The sequence below is a fragment of the Neofelis nebulosa genome, chromosome 16, assembly GCF_028018385.1.
Source record: "Neofelis nebulosa isolate mNeoNeb1 chromosome 16, mNeoNeb1.pri, whole genome shotgun sequence".
NCBI classification, from domain to species: Eukaryota; Metazoa; Chordata; class Mammalia; order Carnivora; family Felidae; genus Neofelis; species Neofelis nebulosa.
Genome location: NC_080797.1, coordinates 63340910 through 63360188, shown reverse-complemented (window position 1 = coordinate 63360188; position 19279 = coordinate 63340910). Strand labels below are relative to the sequence as shown.

The following is a 19279-nucleotide window of genomic DNA, read 5'->3' as shown; positions in this document are numbered from 1 at the left end:
AGGGCACAGCCCGCACAGAATTCTGTGATATTGTTGGTCATGCCACACCTAGTGATGCTCTAACAGGATGAGAAGCACCATCTTCCAGCCAAATATGCTAAGACAGAGACTTTCAGGTAAAAAGGCAAAACGGACCGGGTTCTATACTTAAAGTAGGGTCTGAAGAAGCGTGCACGATCCCTTCTCAGAGAAAGAGTCTCTATCCACAGTTCTCTTTTATTCTTAATCTGGCATCCTACCAGAACGGTCTCTGCTGAAGGTACCACGTTTTTCTTCCAGCAAACAAGTAAGACTCACACAATCTTCTATTTCAGAGTCTGAAAGAAAGATAAACTGTTTGCCAGATTTTTTTTTTCCCCAGGCTGGAAAACTTCTGCTCGTTATAACAATGTACTGAAGTCGAGGAAATTTAATACAATTCATTTTCCAGAGTGAACAGGGTTCTTCTGAAGCCTCTTCCATTAAGCAAGTCCACTCTCAACACACACCCTACTGTTTGATATCTAATCTCTAGTAATCAATTACACAGGAAGAGCATTTTGTAATTTGGAAGAATCATCAGGATTTTATTTTTAAGTAACACTAAAATATTTTTACTACCTGGCTGATCAGAAAATGTGCAGAGAGATAGATTCTGGCACTGTCCCTAGACTCTCTTTAAAATAAAATGTGGCTACTTTCCCATTCCAAGCTGTATGTAGATTAAAAACAGAACTAATCACCCAAACATGTCTGCTTTCAATCTACCCTTACCGGAATTTCTTTTCTTTTCTTTTCTTTTCTTTTCTTTTCTTTTCTTTTCTTCTCTTCTCTTCTCTTCTCTTCTCTTCTCTTCTCTTCTCTTCTCTTCTTCCTTCCTTCCTTCCTTCCTTCCTTCCTTCCTTCCTTCCTTCCTTTCTTTCTTTCTTTCTTTCTTTCTTTTTACATTTATTTATTGTTGAGAGACACAGAAAGACAGAGCACGAGCAAGGGAGGGGCAGAGAGAGGGAGACACAGAAACTGAAAGACTCCAGGCTCTGAGCTGTCAGCACAGAGCCTGATGCGGGGCTCGAACCCACAAACCACGAGATCATGGCCTGAGATGAAGTTGGACGCTTAATTGACTGAGCCACCCAGGCGCCCCTACCCTTACCGGAATTTCTAAACTGAGATCGAAAGCGTGGCTACAGCCTGCATTCGAGGGTATTACTAAGCAGCAGTTACTACAGCAGTCCTCTTTGGAAACCCTAATTCTACAGCTGGGAGATGCAAAGCAACCTACCGGGCTAGCTCTGAAGACTGAGCAGAACCAATCAGGCTATCTCTGTGCACCATTCCCTGTACCCATTATTCTTAATTTTCCTTGCCTCCTAAAGTAGACTCTGAACAGGCTACCAAAGCCACGCTGGGTCATGTGCACAGAAGATAAGCAGCATGGGACCTGGCACCACAGACTCCACTGCTTTTCTCTTTCATCTTTTTAATTTTTTGTCCAGAACCATCACGCGCTACCTGTATAGACAGAGGAGATTTGATCCAATGGAAATGCCTTGAGAAATTAATATCCCGTTTGGCACGTGGATGCATGTAATTTTGGAGTTTGCTCTGTTATAAGAGAATTATATTGCCTTTATCCTGTGGGTTCACAGGCAGCCTTTAAGAGATTTGGAACGAAGATCCCATTTATCACCACTGCCGGAAGGAAGAAAACGTTGCTCATTTTCAGAAGAACTAGTAGGGCTTTATGTTCCTTGAAAAACTAAGGTGCTAATATTCAAGGCTCCTGGGAAGAAGATTGTATTTTCCCACCACTCTGCTATCATTTCTGTTGTCCAATTCCACACTTGTCTGCCGTTTCCTTTCCTTCTGTTCGGAAAAGCAATGCACTGTATTAGTAAAAGGCAAGGGTTTTCGAACAAGCAAACTGGGACTTGAGTGTTGCCCTTGCAGCTTACTGTGTGATCTCTAACAAGCCACTTTACCTCCAGGAGGCACAGGCTCATCATTTCTAGAACAGGAGCTCCTACCTCAAAGCCTTTCTGCTAGGAAGGAATGCAGGGCTTATTATGAACACCTTTGAAACTGTTTACCCAGTTCGTTCCTCCTGGGAATCTTCCTCTCATTGTGTTCTTTTAGAGTCGGCTGTCTCAGAAGCAGGCCTGGTCCAAGCTGAGCCAGATAGTTTTCTTGTGACTTTCCAGAACAAACTGGCAAAGAGAGGTCATCTCTGCCTGGCGGGAGCCCCAAATGAGAAGCTGAGTTAGAGAGCAGCGAGGTTCCCCAGAAAGGGGAAGAGGCTGGTCTCCAGGTAGTGATGATAAAGTAAACACAGGCAGAGAGACAGATACAGAAAAATTGGGTGCATTATTCCGATCCGGGCTTCAACTGTTTGGTCTGACAAGGTGAGCTGCGACACTGCTATTCCATGGTCTGACTTCAACTTCTTCAAAACAAGACACAAGCGCCTTTCAAATAATCCTCCTGTTGGCCTATGCCAGCTTGAACTGGGATTTTGTCTTCTGCACCAGAGAGAACCCTGACGGGGGACTCAGCTCATAAAAGGGGCTCATTAAAAGGCCACTATTAATATCATTCCCAGATCCCCCAGATGAAGAGTACAATATTTCAAATGTGACTATCACTTCAATAGCCAAAGGCTGTTAACCCATCCTTTAGAGTTTGCAAGTAAGCTGGTTAAGTTCAACATCTGCAGGCATATGCAGAATCAGGGAAACTGTTCCTCTGAACCATGTTGAAAATGAAACATTCTCCAGGAAAAAAAGTTTCAATCTTTTATTCACTCCTTCAATAAAAAGTAAGATTATATATACTATGATAGATGCTGAGAATCAAAGATCACTAAATGGGGGACATGTCTTTAAAGAACTTGTAAGGTGGGAATGCAAGCTGGTGCAGCCACTCTGGAAAATAGTATGGAGGTTCCTCAAAAAACTAAAAATAGAACTACCCTACGACCCAGCAATTGTACTACAAGGTATTTATCCAAGGGATATAGGTGTGCTGTTTCGAAGGGACACAGGCACCCCAATGTTTATAGCAGCACCATCAACAATAGCCAAAGTATGGAAAGAGCCCAAATGTCCATCGATGGATAAATGGATAAAGGAGATGTGGTATATATACACAGTGGAGTACTGCTCGGCAATCAGAAAGAATGAAATCTTGCCATTTCCAACTACATGGATGGAACTGGAGGGTATTATGCTAAGTGAAATTAGTCAGCCAGAAAAAGACAAATATCATATGACTTCACTCATATAAGGACTTTAAGAGACAAAACAGATGAACATAAGGGAAGGGAAACAAAAATAATATAAAAATAGGAGGGGGACAAAGCATAAGAGACTCATAAATATGGAGAACAGAGGGTTACTGGAGGGAGTGTGGGAGCGGGGATGGGCTAAATGAGGAAGGGGCATTAAGGAATCTACTCCTGAAATCATTGTTGCACTGTATGCTAATTTGGATATAAATTTTTAAAAATATAAATAAATAAATAAATAAAAATAAAGAGCTTGTAAGGAATACATGTAAGAAATAGAAAAAACTGTAAGGTGAGAATGATACAAAGAGGTATGAGTAAAGAATGCCAGAATCATTTGGAAAGCAAGGGGCATCTACTGAAGGTAGATAAGTAGCCTTTATTTATGGCATGTCCCTAGTTTTGATACTGCTGGCCACCCTGGCATCATGAAGAGCTGTTGCTATGGAAACAGGGCATCCTCAGCTGGAGGAGAGGTGCTTTAAGAAGCCTCAGCAATACTAACAATGCAGCCCATTCCCAATAACGGTGCCAAACAGCAGCAGAGGCTACGGGAATCTCATGGCTATGGATGGGCGCACGTGTACAGCTTCCCTGTACCCTGGAACACACCACATATCTTCTAGGTCTGGCAGTCATGGTCAAAGGCTGGATGGGCACCCATCAGATGAGAATCACTGGCGTTAACACCAATTCCTTCACTGCTCATTCAGAAATCTTGAGTATAAAGGGGTTTTATTTAAAAACAGATTTCTTTCCAAGTTTGTGAACCAAAAGAATGTAAAGGGCAAAAGGAGTTAATTCGCACCTTATTTGTTAAAATGCTCCGTTCCACCTAAGTCACTTTTATTTATGATTTCTGCAAACCACAGCCACTGAAAACATGAACCAAAGAGATCTTTTTTATTGTTTTTAGGAGACAAGCCAGAAGTTAAAATCACAAGGCAAGACTAGGACACAAATCCAGCAGTGCCCAAACAAGACTAAACATTTACTTTTGAAAGTTCTGCTTGTATCTGTTATCACCCATAACTTAAAATATGTTAGCCCCGAAATAGCTGGGAGTGGTGAATGCATTCGAGCTCAGCTCCCTTTGAGGAAACATAACCCTGGGGGACAAGCACATTGAGAGCAAAAACTCCAAATGGCAACGCCAAGGAAGTGTTTAAACAAACGTCTCAGCTGAATAAAAGGTAGAGAAATTCAATATTTTAGGAAATGGGGCACACTTAAAGGAACAATTTGTCCCAGCTTAACAAAGGACGGTTTCCCACAAGCAGCTGGGACTTCCCAGTTGCCATGTTAAGTTCTAATCCCCCATATTTTACTATTACTTGTTAGTCACTTAGAAAGTCCCATCTATATCACGAGTCTTCATTCAGAAGAAAACGACCTTTTGTGCTGACAACTGGATGTTCCTTCAGCTGACTTTTGGAGGTACCTTCTGTACCAAAAGCCCTTTAGGCCACGGACCCCCTTGGGGTTCCATCTGAATGATCTCCTCCCATCTCTCTTGCCTCTCTCCAGTACTACCGGTGTGCACAGATCACTCAGCTCTCTCCTTTCAGCCTTGAGCACTTCTCTCTGCCTAGCCTCCTCATCATGCTGTGAAGGACCTGGCTGGTTAAGAAGGCCATGGTCACTGTCATTGCGAGGGACCTAGCTGGTTAAGAAGGCCATGGTCACTGTCATTGCGAGGGGCCTAGCTGGTTAACAAGGCCATGGGTCACTGTCATTGCTAGGATTCCCTTGGGAACCACTTAACTTTTCAGGTTGTGAACAGTGATTATCAAATCCGCTTTTAAAGTTTGTCATTGTTGGGCACCTGGGTGGCTTAGCCATTAAGTATCTGACTTTGGCTCAGGTCATGATCTCACAGTTCATGAGTTTGAGTCCCACACTGGGTGAGCTCATGCCCTGTTGTGGGTGAACAGGAGTCCCACTTTGGGTGAGACCCGCTTCTCTCTCTCTCTCACTCCCTCCTCGGATGCTCTCTCTCTCTCTCTCTCTCTCTCTCTCTCTCTCTCTGCCCCTGGTTCACTTGCACCCTCTCTTTCTCTCAAAAAGAAAAAAAAACCTGTCACTATTTCAAAAGAGAATTTGGGATGGACAAGTACACAGCATACTGGGAAGCAGAAAATCTGGACCTGGGATTCACTGACTGTGATTTGGGGCAAGTCACAGAACCTATCATCTGAGCCTGCCTCTTCACCTGTAAAATGGAGAGAATTATACCCATTTTATATTACATCAAGTAATTTGGAAATATTGCAGCAAATATTTTGTAGAATGTAAGACAAACATGCTTATATTGTAATAAAACATCAACATTATAGATCAAGACAAATGACTCAAAATGTACCTTCTGTCAAAGCAACTCTAACATGTCTCTGCTTATAGTGAATCAATCAAGAAAGACACATTTCTCCTACAACAATACACTCTTAATTCTAGAGGTCTGGGTAACTCCAGAGCTGACAGATGTGTTGGAACCTGACCACAAGATGCTCATCCAGTCACCAGAAATCTCCAAAGATCAGAATCTCCAAGTATTCAACGAAAAAAAAGAGCGTAGCACTTGGCCTACATAAATGATATTACCATATGAGTAGGCGTTGGCTACCCGTCCCTACTGTTCTTATGTGACCGAGAACAAGAAAAGTTCAGAGGTATGACAAGGGGACAAAGGTGAGTAATTCGGTCTGAGATGGGATAAAGACCCCTCAGTTCACCTCTTTTCTTTATAGAAGACAGTATTTGGGTCATCAAATTTACCTGTCAGTAAGTACATCTCCCAAGAAATGTCCCCCTTATGCTTGGAGGCCATTATGAAAGTAGCACTAATATATTTTGCCTAACATCCATACTCCAGGTATCACATGCAACACTTAGAGACCAACACAACATCTGTTCAGAGTTTACAATATAAACATGGAAACAAAAATCAAAGATCCTGGCATGTGACCCAATACTGTATGGAGGATGATAGTTTCTTACGTTTCAGAGCTTTAATCTAGAAGACTATAGAACACCAAACCAAAACAGACTAAGAAAAGCATTATCTTTAATTTTACAAAATTAATCTTCTTCTAGAGAAGACCTCAGAGCCCAAACTACAGCACAAGACATTTTATAGCTATATTACAGACTCACTGGGATTTATAAATGGAAATGATGACAGAACAACCACAGCACTGAACTCCCACTGTTCTAAATCCTGTATTTCCATGGGTGAAAAAAGGAAGAGCAAAAAGGAGGTCAAGTTCTTACATGAAGACAGAGTTTCAAATTTCCATCCATTGTTTAAACATATTTGAATGACTTACTGTGTCAAGGATCTGAAACCCAGAAAGCTTTGCCCTGTCAGCAATTTTTCTAACGTGCAACCTCAAACTAAGGATGGAATTTTCCTTCCCAAGTCACTAACTACTAGCAGTCAAAAGCAAGAGTAACCTGGGTAATAGCCAGAGCAGTTACAGTAGTGATGAATGGCATTTTCCTCTTTAGATGTAGAGACTCTAGTTTAAACTTGTGACTGCCTTTAACATGGAAACAAGCAGATGGCAAAAGTTATGCTTGACCTTCTTTCTTGGCTCCTGAGGAGTGCCAATTTATATGGGGATGGCTCAGAAGAATAATAAACTTCAGTGTTCCTTCTTGGCACACTATTTTCCTAAAACCATTTTCAATAGTCATGCAGCACACAAGTGGGACTTGATGTGTTTCTAAGGTCAGGGAGGAAAGAGTCCAACTGCTGGACTTCTTAGCTAAAGGAAATAATCGTGGTAGTTTTCTTTTTTGGAGGGGACAGCATCACCATTATTAGGTCCTGAACACAAAAGCTTATGACTCTACAGCTAATCTGAAACACAGTCTGTATGGATAAAATAAAGATAAAATACGAATGTACGCTTGTCTAGTGGAAAAATAAATCTATTAAAGTTCAGAACAATGTGGAACAAAAATGTTTCCAAAGAGATTAAATACACTGAAATGATTAAAAACTACCATATGATCCAGCAATGCAATGCCTAAGCATATACTAAAAGGAATTGAGAGGAGGGACTCAAACAGATATTTGTGTGTCAGTACTCATTACAGCATTGTTCACAACACCCAAAAGGTGGAGACAACCCAAGTGTCCAGGAACAGAGGAACAGATACACAAAAATGTGGTACGTGCATACAGTGGAATATTATTCAGTCATCAAGAGGACTGAAGTTTTTGAACATGAATGAAAATCCCAGATGCAAATGCCAGAATTTAACAACACATTAAAAGGACAATAACACAATGATTCAGCAGGTAGGATTAAATGTTAAAAAAATAAAACCCCAAACTAAGCTAATCAATTAGATGGAAAAGCCATGTGATTATATCAGTAGATGCTGAAAAGGCATTTAATAAAATTCAGTTTCAATTTTCTGGCAAACATGCTTAGTGAGCCAAGGTCACAAGAATAACTCCTTAACAGTCACAGATTCTGGAAGTGAAAAAATGTCATACTTAGGGTCTCTCTGCATTGTTCATTGCATTATCCTCAATGCCTAGAATAGTGTCCAGCATAAAGAAGGCACTCAATATTTACTGAGTGAGCCTCCATGCTGTCAGCTCAGAGCCCAATGCGAGGCTCGAACTCACAAACTGTGAGATCATGACCTGAGCAGAAATCAACAGTCACTCAACTGACTGAGCCACCCAGGTGCCCAACATTAAAAAAAAAAAAATTCTTAAAAAAAAAAAATAACAATAAGCTCATTATATGTTAACATAAGTAACATGTCTTTATGAAAAATAACTGTATTCCCCCTAAACAAAACAAATTTCACAAAAATGGCACCATTTCTTTTTTTTTCTTTTTAAAAAAAAAATTTTTTTTTTTTTAACGTTTATTTTTCTTTGAGACAGAGCATGAACAGGGGAGGGGCAGAGGGAGAGGGAGACACAGAATCCGAAACAGGCTCCAGGCTCTGAGCTGTCAGCCCAGAGCCCGACGTGGGGCTCGAACTCACAGACTGTGAGATCATGATCTGAGCCGAAGTCGGCCGCCCAACCGACCAAGCCACCCAGGCGCCCCAAAATGGCACCATTTCTATGCCTTTGTGAATATCTTCAGCATCTACTTTAAGAGAGACCAGCTGGACTCTCATTGTAGGCCTCTGTATTGACTCTGCTGTGATATGTTGTGTGGTTGAAAAATATGATGAAAATGCGGCTTCACACAGATAAGTAGTTAGAGAAGACAGAAATATTTTGGGGCACCTGGGTGGCTCAGTTGGTTAAGCGTCAGGTCATGATCTTGCAGTTCGTGGGTTCGAGCCCCGAGTTGGGCTCTGCTCAGAGCTTGGAACTTTTTTTGGATTCTGTGTCTCCCTTTCTCTCTGCCCCTTGCCCGCTCACACTCTGTCTCCCTCAACAATAAATAACATTAAAAAATTTGTTTAAAAAGAAAAGTGGGGCGCCTGGGTGGCTCAGTTGGTTAAGCGTCCGACTTTGGCTCAGGTCATGATCTTGCGGCTTGCGAGCTCCAGCCCCATGTCGGGTTCTGTGCTGACAGCTCGGAGCCTGGAGCCTGCTTCAGATTCTGTGTCTCCCTCTCTCTGCCCCTTCCCCAGCTCACACACTCTCTCTCAAAAATAAATAAACAATAAAAAAATTTTAAAAATGGGAATGCAAGCTGGTGCAGCCACTCTGGAAAACAGTATGGAGGTTCCTCAAAAAACTAAAAATAGAACTACCCTATGACCCAGCCATTGCACTACTAGGCATTTATCCAAGGGATAGAGGTGTGCTGTTTTGAAGGGACACATGCCCCCCCCCATGTTTATAGCAGCGCTATCAACAATAGGCAAAGTACGGAAAGAGCCCAAATGTCCGTCGATGGATGGATGGATAAAGAAAAAGTGGTATTATATATATACAATGGAGTTGTTACTCGACAATCAAAAAGAATGAAATCTTGCCATTTGCAACTATGTGGATGGAATTGAAGGGTATTATGCTAAGTGAAATTAGTCAGAGAAAGATAAAAATCCTATGACTTCACTCATATGAGGACTCTAAGAGACAAAACAGATGAACATAAGGGAAGGGAAACAAAAATAATATAGAAATAGGGAGGGGGACAAAGCATAAGAGACTCTTAAATATGGAGAACAAACTGAGGGTTGCTGGAGGGGTTGTGGGAGGGGGGATGGGCTAAATGGGGAAGGGGCATTAAGGAATCTACTGAAATCATTGCTTCACTATATACTAACTAATTTGGATGTAAATTTAAAAAAATAAAAAATAAATAAAATCTGAATAGAAGGCAAAAAAAAAAAAACTGAAAAGAAAAGAAAGAAATATTTTAACACCTTTTCCCTGGGCTTGTTGATAATCCTCCTTGAAAGTACATCAAAACTCAAAAAGCGGTAGATTCTTAAAGATTAGTTGCAATGTAGAATCTAAAACCTTATTAATGAACTTATCATACCAGGCCACCTTGAAAGCCACTGGTCAGCTGGGCCCTCGCCAGAGATGCAGAAAGCCAGAGAGAGCATTGCTCTTATATTAACAGTGAGAAAAAAAATACACAAACCAAAAAAATCACAACTTTCCTTGAATCCATCAGAGAGCTCGGGACAAGCAAGGACCATCTCACGTGTGGCCGAGCTGTTCAAGCAGACAGGAAGGAATCCGCTAAAATTTCTAACAAATGACTGACGGCCAAGTGCAGGGCTAGCACGACAGTACAGAACCTCTGGGAGCTGCCTGCACAGAACGGTTCGCACCCGCTCTGCGGCTCTTTCTGGAGATCTTGGCTGCGTGCTCGTGAGAAAAGCTGCAGAGTGGGAAACCGGAGAGAGCCTCCTCCTGGAGCAGAGTCGGTGGACTCTGAGCAGGCACCGCAGGAAGGGCGTGAGGCCCTGAGAACCACTGCTGGAACACACCTCTCAAGAGCCTGAAACCCCTGGGGGAGGGGCAGCCCTGGCAAAAGTCTGATGCGGGTCGTAAGGCCAGGACAAGAGAACAGAGCCTTTCACCACCCCCGATGGAACAGCAGGTATTCTGGGCCACAGGTAAGCGGTGCTGCAATTTTCATTCACAGACAACGGCTCACCGGCTCACCGAGGGACAGTAGGGAGGCTTGCAGAGCCTTTGAAGTGGCTCTGAAGCAGGGCTTTAGGAATGAAAAGGAGTGGAGGTGATGGAAAAGTCACAGGAACTTGACAAGTGCCTGGATGCACGGAATTGGGATATTCCAGGGGGTTACGTCATAGCAGCAGCAGCAGCAGCAGCACCATCTCGGCCATTTGCTGAGCACCACAGAGCCCCGCCACCCTGAAGCAGTTATCACTGTCTCTATACCACAGACAAGAACCCTCCGCTCAGAGAAGTTAAGAAACTTGTCCAAGGTCACACCCAGGGGCAGAGCCAAAATTTAAATTCAAAGCTCAGGTGTTTTCATTTGACCAGGATGCCATCCAATGTTATATCAGTGACAATGTCCAATTACCCCAATCCTTAGTGAATTCAAATAAAATGCGCCCTTTTTTAGTTCTTCGCTCTCCACAGAGGAGAGCGAGGACAGCTATTTGACTTCCTTACAGCTTGTCTTAAAATCAGAGATCATAGAAGGCAAGTGGCCAGGGTTCCAATATGCAGCAAACAAATCACTCTGCCGAGAAGTGCTGGTAAGGCTCACGTGCCATAAAAGGGTTGAGGCATGGTGATCAGACTGAACCGTCACTACAAGTCCTTGCCTCAACTACAGTCAGCAGTGCTTGACAAGTAGGCAAAACTGAACACTTATTCAGATTCGACTTGTCAAATAAAGGCAAGCCAACCTTTGCACCAGATGTAAGAAATGCTGCCTGGAGAACGGTGGAGAGCCTCGATCAAAACCAGAGGCACCACTCGCCAACGGAAGGCTGCCGGAGAGGCGCAAAGCCCCGAGAACCCCCACAACCTGACTCCACTGCCCCAGTGGGTGGTCACAGGGCTTCCGGCACTCCCAGGTCTCAGCAATTTCTGAAGTTTAGTGTTGTCTGTAGACATTTTGAAAATGTCATTCCAAAAAAAACTAAAAAAAAAAAAAAAAAAAATGCCTAACCATTCTCGGTCACTAATGGACAAATTCGAGCATATGCTTTAAAAGCTCAATTGCTCGGGCACCTGGGTGGCTCAGTCAGTTGAGTGTCCGACTTCGGCTTAGGTCATGATCTAGGGTTTGTGGTTTCAAGCCTCGCGTCCGACTCTGTGCTGACAGCTCAGAGCCTGGAGCCTGCTTCTGATTCTGTGTCTCCCTCTCTCTCTGTCCCTCCCCTGCTCATGCTCTGTCTCTCTCCAAAAATAAATAAACATTAAAAATTTTAAAAAAGAAAAAAAAGCTCAATTGCTTTAGATTTAGTATGCTTCAGCAGGAGGAAGCAAGTGACAGTGCCCCCCTCCGCTTTCTTTTCAAACTATTTATAGCCCCTTTAATACTAATGCCATTTATTTTTTTCCATCAATGGGCTTCATTTTCCTCTCAGAGAGGATAAGAGAGGATAAATTTGAAGTGATTGAGGGGACAAATTCAAACCATCTCCCTAGAGAGCTGACAAATACAAATTCATAATCCCACAAAATGAAGATCAATGTTATGCTATGAACTCCCGCCATCTACCTAGTTCAGGGTCTTGGGGAGCACAGCTATTTTTGTTCTAACGCCTGAATTAGACGATAGCCTAATTTTGAGGATGAAAAGCAAAGAACAGTTCCTCCTTGGAAGGCAACATGCTTTACTGATTTAGTTAATAAATCTATACGATGTCTCCATGAAAAGAGAGAAGGCAAGTATGATTAGCCCCCCATTATCTGAGGAAAATGGAGACATGGAAAATTTAAGAAACATGGCCCTGGACAGATACCAAGGACAGGAAGAAATTCTTTGTTTTCTGGGCCTGGCACTTTGTACCAAAATGAGGATAAGGAAGAAAAGAGAAAGTGTCTAATAGCGTGCCACGTGGCTATGAACCCATCCTGTTCAACCTTTTCGTCTACAACGTGAGCCAAGACACAGAATTTGTCTGGCAAATGTGCTAATGATAAAAAGGGGAAGTCATCAAGATTCCAAAAGGTCTCAACTGGCTGGGGTAATCAAGCAAAACTAGCAAGATGAAATGGGGGGGACAACATAAAGTTCAGCACTTGATTTCAAAAGAATTTCTTAAACAAACAGAGGAAAGTTGAAAAGTAGTTCATATGAAAAAAGCCCTGGGGCAGATGTTGCGAACTGTTGGCACAGATGTGTTTTGTTTGGCCTTTGCAGTATTTGTGAAAAACACCAAGCCAACACTGAAAAATGTGGAGAGTCGCACAAAAATCCGGATTTCCGGCTTCTCTTGAAAACCTGATAGGTCTGGCATCTCCAGGTGTGCATTCAGACATGACAACAATTGGTTAGAACGGAGATGTGGCTGTCCCCTTTAGATAGGGCATTTACTCGCCCGGTGGATACACATGGACGCACAGTGGCCTGCTGAAGGCATTTAGGTTACTTTTCTAGCGCTGTGAGCATCTGTCTGAAACTCCTGACCTGGGGATTTCAGACAACCGCCAACTCCGTAGAAGCCAACAACATGACATGGCCCAAAATTTCACCCCAAAATCCAAGGTAATGAATGAATGGGAAAACAGGGTCTAAACCAGTGGTCCTTAACTTTTGAAGCGTCACAGACTCCTTAAGAGAATTTTGAAAAATCAATGAATCTGTTCTTCAGAAATAAGTCTATCCATACAAAAATGAATAGTTAATTTCAGGAAGTTGACAGTCCCTGAGCCCCCGGTTCCCCTGTTAACAACCCCAGTTTAGAACAAGGAGGTAAACTGTCCCACTGTGTGCCCACACAGTATGTGTCCTCTTGGCCAGGAACCATGTTTTAAGAATGATGCTGACAGGGGTGCCTGGGTGGCTCAGTTGGTTAAGCGTCTGACTTCAGCTCAGGTCGTGATCTCACAGCTTGTGAGTTCGAGTCTCATGTGGGGCTCCATGCTGACAGGATTCATTCTCTCTCATTCTCTCTCTCTCTCTCAAAAAAAAAAAAAAAAATGATGCTGACAAACTGTAAGGTAACCAGGATGATCAAGGATCAGATCGTAAAAGGATCAGATGGTAAAGCTGAAGAAACTAAGAATGGTTAGCCTAGAAAAAGGAACAGTAAGAAAGGAACATAATATCCATTTAAAATTTCAGAAACTATAATAAGGAAAAGGGATTACACACCGGTCCAGCTGGCAGAACTCAGCAATGAGAAGTTACAATGAGGTCTATTTTACTATTTCAGTTCAGTCTAAGAAGGAAAGAAGTTTCTTACAATTAAAGCTGTTGGATACTGGAAAAGACCGAACCTCTCCTGTGGAACAACAAAGGAGCGAGTTGTCCATCATCGTGAGTGTCCAAGCAGAGGCAGAAGGACACTGAAATGTCAGAGATGCCATAGAAAGGATTCCTGAACTGGGAGGAAGGTTGTACTGCAGATACTTGAAGCTTCTTAAAAACCGAATGTTGGTGAGCTGAGCTGGAGATGGCAATAACAATTTCTTCCCCTCCCGAACCTTAGTCTTGCTCTGATGCAACAGTAACACTGTAGCCAAGCTCCACTCAAGAAGACAGAAGCCCAGTGGCTAACCCTCTCGGTGCTTCTCAGTTGAACTTACTGGGAACTGGTCAACGTTTGGCCACTCTCGAAATGTCACATACCAGCTTTCTCTTTTTCTAACCCACTCCTCTATTCACCTCTTTCCCCCCCTCAGCCAAGCTGTCTGTTTTAATTCTTGGGAAGCTGCGTAAGGCTTGTAGCATATCAGATCCTGTATTAGTGGAATTGACTCATCTTATCCACTAAGTTTGAAACATGTGGGCATTTAATTAAAGCTTTGGCCTGATGATTTCAGCAGAAGAAAATGGGGAGAATTCTGTGCTGTATTAACTCTGTATGAGCATCACAGTCTGGTTAGAAGAGGTCACAGACTAAACCAGTTCGTCTGCCACGTAGGAGGTGGTCAACGATCCAAAGTTCTCCAAAATGTGTAGCAGAATGCTAACCGGGCAGCTGGTTCCGAATTCTCAAAAAACTACAGGAAGTGCCTTCCTGTGTCTTCAATTTCTAAGTCACTGCCTCCCCAAAAATAATTTTATAGTTAGAAACACTGCTTTTCAAAAATGTTTGCTAAAAACAAATCTTTCAAGACACCACGAATGGGAAATAAACATTCCCTCTCATTTACAGATTAAAAAGCACCCTGGTTCTGGTTGGACACAATCAAGGTGAAAGTTATAAAATGAAAATTTCCTCCTGCCCGTAATATTGCTCTCCTCCCAAGTGTTCCTCAGGAGCTTAGGAAACAAGTTCTGAAAGCAAACTTTTACTCTGTTCCAGGGAAGAGGGGAATCTTGGGCCTCTCGACCTATAAAACTCAGTATTTTGGAACATCCATAATTCTCCCAAGTCTGTGCCAGGCAAATGGAGTCTCTCTTCAGCAAACCACCAGCCAGCCAGGGCTGGATAGCAAGGCTTTACCCATAGGGGCTGACAAGAATGGGACTCAAAAGCTCCCTGGAAAAAAAAAGTCTCTATTCGAGCTTGCATTACAAACTGTTGGAAAAGATAGATGGAGGGGATGACAGGAAAAGCAATTATTTCTTCTGGGCTTCCTCTCTGTCTGGATTCTACGGAGACGAACACAAAATTCCACCACAGATTGAAATGCTATCTAAACATTCTTGAAAATGTGGTCTTGCTCTCTGAAACCGGACCTGGCCCTGCTGCATCAACCTGTCACCTATGAACACGTGAAGGTGGCGAAGGCCGACATTCCCGCGGGCGGTCTAATTTGGGGCCCGACCTGTCACTACTGCTAGTTTGTGACCGCAGGTCAGATCATAAATAACTAACTGCAAGATACACCTCTACATGGCATGACCCAACAAAAAGTCTCAATGCGTCCTTCACGTTAGGTTCACGTTCTTGGAATTTTAAACACCTGACGCTCTCGTTAAGTATTTCAGTGAGCCGTTCGAAGTGCAGGTTGAAATCACACTAGAAAGGTGTGTCATTATTTCAAAGAGTAGTCATTCGAGACTGGGCACACACAAATCAAGCTGTAAACAACTTTATAGGGACACACGCTGATCAAAATGTTTCATGGTAAAGGGCTTTTGTTTATTTACAATAAATAAATAGTCTCACATAGACCAAATGTTCAATACCGTTGAATAAAATGTTACTGCACGTGAACTATGTGTTGAGAGAAATACAAGGATGGGGAGGATTTAGTTCTTGCCTCAAGGAGCTTATAAACTAGTTGAGAGGGAAAGATTTGTTCGCTAGTAAGTCAAAGGAGAGTACACGCACAGGCCTGGGAGTCTGTGGGCAGAAAGGATATACGTGTAGCTAAGGGGTATCGAGATTAATCTGCTCATGAGAAGTGTGGACCAGATGAGTTCCAAGTCCCTTCTAGGTCTAAAATTCCAATTCCTGTATATCCAGATGAGCTAAACAGAAAATTTCATGGAGGAAGCAGTGTTTGAGCTGGGTCTTAGGTAGATTTTGAAATGAAGTTACTGGAAGAAAAAGAGGAGAGGGAGCATTTCAGACAAAACAAAGTAAAACGCATGGGTTCAGAAAGCATGGTGCTTGCGGAGCACTAAGCCTTCTAAGGATCTCAGCAGGACACAAAACTGGAAAGGCAGATTGAGGCCTTGAATGCCAAATAGAAGAACTTGGATTCAATCTGGTAGACAGAGGCCACTGAGGTTTCTGAAGAGATAGATGACAAGGCCAGACATATAGAAGGAAAGATAAAGGGCAGAAGGAGGCTGGGGTATTCGCAGGCTACACTGTTACTCTCTATTACCTCTAAGGGCCCCATGTACACAGGCCTCACCTGCCAAAGAAGCCATGCTTCATAGAAGAAACCTAAATAGACAAAAACAAAGCAATAAGGGCTAAGAACGATGCAGGGACTAGGAAATCGGATCAGTCTTAGGAAACAGGTCTATATACAAATACTGCTGCTGATGACAACAAGGAAGGAAAGAGATACTTACAAATGGGCCAATGGAAGATGGTTATTAGGAAGCAAAGTTAGTCATAAAACGCAGGGGAAATCGAGACATGGATAAAACTAAAAACGTAAAAGAGACACATAATACCTATAAGCTACTAGCAGAGGAACCAGGAATAAGAGAGAGCAGGACATTTATACGTAGGATGACACCTCCCATCCGCCCAAAATTCGGGTAGCATAATGTATATTTTAAGAAAATAGCTGCACTAAAAAATGTCAAAGAGGACAAATAACAGAACTGAAACTATCACAGAGGCACACACTGACCTAAGGAGTTAGTATTGAAAAGGGAACAGCAGAAACTGCACATAAGACCAGAAAAGGCATGCTCAGCATCTCTGTTATGACAGCAATTTCTGAAATAAGATGCCTAAACAGAAGAGAATCCAAATGAAAAGGAAAATGGTTAATAGCTAACAGCTGGCCCCTCAGTCGTGGAAGCTTGCCTCCTCCCCACACACCCCTTTCTCCCTCCATTCCCTTCCAACAGCCCTCCTTAGCTAGATCCAAAAAGAACTATACAACTATGACATGAATCCATGTCTGACACTGTGGAGAGAGACCAGGAGACTTCAGTTTTCTCACTTAAGCCTACATGGCACTGGCCCGGGTGAGCTGTGCTCCCATATGCTCCTGGTTCAAGGGACGCTGACTGAGAGCTCACTGCTGGTTTAGGCAGCCCACCTCTGACAGTAGTGACACAAGTCATGCACACTTCCTGCCGCATGGGGGACAGATCAGAAAGTGCTCTCCACAAGCATTCTGGTCACTTGGTCATTGGGTGGTGAAGAAATCAGGAGGATATGATTAATATGGAGGAACAAGTTACTTACTTGCCTGCCATCCTGCCCCACGTTCGTCTGACCTCTTACAACAGTTCGAATATTGTCATCCAGTCTCCTAGTGAAAAAGTTCAGGGATACAAATCATTAAAACAATCTCTACTCTAGGGTGACCAAAAGAAAAACAGCTGGTAACTTATCCATCAACTCCCACAGGGGGCACCTCCTTATCCAGAGAACCACACAAATTTGAATGATGGAAGACTGAGGCCTCGGACCCCAGCTAAGGCAGCAATGGCAGTGTAAGAAGCCGAGTCCAGCATAGGCTGATGAGTAGTCTCTGCCTTTTAAGAAGCCTATTCTTGCTTATTATTCAGAGCTGTCCGAAAGCACCAACATAACTTAGTATTTTTCAATGGAGAAAACCAGGAATGGCGATGTTGCCGAAACTCTATGGGAACAAGTCAGAGAATTCAAACTGCCCCCCACAGAATCCCCAGGCACATCCTTAGAAACCTTAAAGGGCTAAGGAGCCGGGGTGCTATATGGGATCGGTGCTTCATCCTCTGGGCCCTGACTGCGACCTGTGTAGGAGGTGGATCTGTGGACTCCAGTTCCAACACGGGCCATTTGGTGGCACCTCAACCAGAGACATTCATACCCATTTAATTCCACTTTCCGTTCAGAGAATGTTTCAAAGGTATGTTGTTGTGCAGTGATTTCTGGACCATTTTTCCTGTGCAAATCCTGGCCAACTCAGTAGTCTCTGCTAGAACTGTTAGAGCCGAAGCCCACCAAAGCCGAAGCAAGAGGTGTCTTTGCACGTCCTAAGGCACCCGACTGAACAACACACTCATGGCAAAGGTCTTCACTGAAAGGCCCGAAGGTCGTAAGGGAAAAAGGAAATCATCTCCTGGATTCAAAGTGAGGCTTCTCTTCATCAAAAGTCAAACAAAACGGGGCGCCTGGGTGGCTCAGTCGGTTAAGCATCTGACTTCGACTCAGGTCATGATCTCACGGTCCGTGAATTTGAGCCCCGCATCAGGCTCTGTGCTGACAGCTCAGAGCCTGGAGCCTGTTTCGGATTCTGTGTCTCCCTCTCTCTCTGGCCCTCCCCCGTTCATGCTCTGTCTCTGTCTCAAAAATAAATAAACGTTTAAAAAAAAAAAATCAAACAAAACAAAACAAATGCAAAAAAAGATATTTGAAGTACTGACATCAACCATGTGTCATGTGCCATGTGTCACAGCTGGAAATCCAGACATGGATAAACCAGAACCAGGCTACTGGGCAGGAAGGACTCCTGACGTCTAACTCTGGCAAGCACATCCCAGATTAATCCTAATATTTAACTTTCGGTCACCACAGACGCCAATGAGCACATCTGACCATATTGATAGCTGGTATATGGCCCAGGGATTCATATATAAACCCATCCTCATATCTAAGACTCGGAGGTACAAAAAAAGGTCAATCTGCTAAGGAAATAAAACTAATTAAAATAGAGAAAAAGTGCTTTTACCCCCTTTTGTAACCAACCATTTTGAATAGCCTGTTAAAGCTTCCTTCCCTTTTTAGAAATAATTTGAAGACTGACCAAAAAAATCCGATTCTTTGCCACAAGGTTCATATGGAAATCCAGTTAAGGAATTATTTTTTTTTAAGTTGTCATAAACAGCAAACTTGAGATTTCAGGGTTCTAACAGATAAGTGTGATCTAGAATATGATTAAAATCAACAGCATACTTTTCATCAACTATTAATAATCATATGGTGTCACTTACCTTATTTTCAGTCTAATTTTGTTCACGACTTCATCAATGTTTGCCAGAGACTACAAAAAGAAGGAAAAGTGCCAGCTATTACTTCACTTTCTAGAATTTCTCCTTTACAGGGAAATAATGAGCTATCGAGGCTATTTATGACAGCTCAAAAAAATTAATCATAGTGTGATACAATTTTAACTTTAAAAAAAAAAAAAAAGAGTGGGTGGTTCACTGGGATGGAGCGCCTGGGTGGTTCAGTGGATGGAGCATCCAACTCTTGATTTCGGCTCAGGTCATGATCTTGCCATTTGTGGGATCGAGTCTCGTGTCCCCTGCTTGTGATTCTCTCTCTCCCTCTCTCTCTGCCTCTCCT

The 19279-nt window shown here is 42.9% G+C and overlaps 1 protein-coding gene across 2 annotated transcripts in view; it reads right to left on the bottom strand.

Moving 5' to 3' along the window:
• The window catches only part of VPS53 (VPS53 subunit of GARP complex), a 132284-nt gene that overhangs the window by 101246 nt on the left and 11759 nt on the right, over positions 1-19279 (bottom strand). For both annotated transcript variants that reach the window (XM_058705404.1, XM_058705403.1), the window contains exons 3-4: positions 18925-18974; positions 17192-17258 (exon numbers count right to left, since the gene is read on the bottom strand). In XM_058705404.1, the coding sequence (XP_058561387.1) occupies positions 17192-17258; positions 18925-18974 (117 nt within the window). The remainder of the gene's footprint in view (positions 1-17191; positions 17259-18924; positions 18975-19279) is intronic.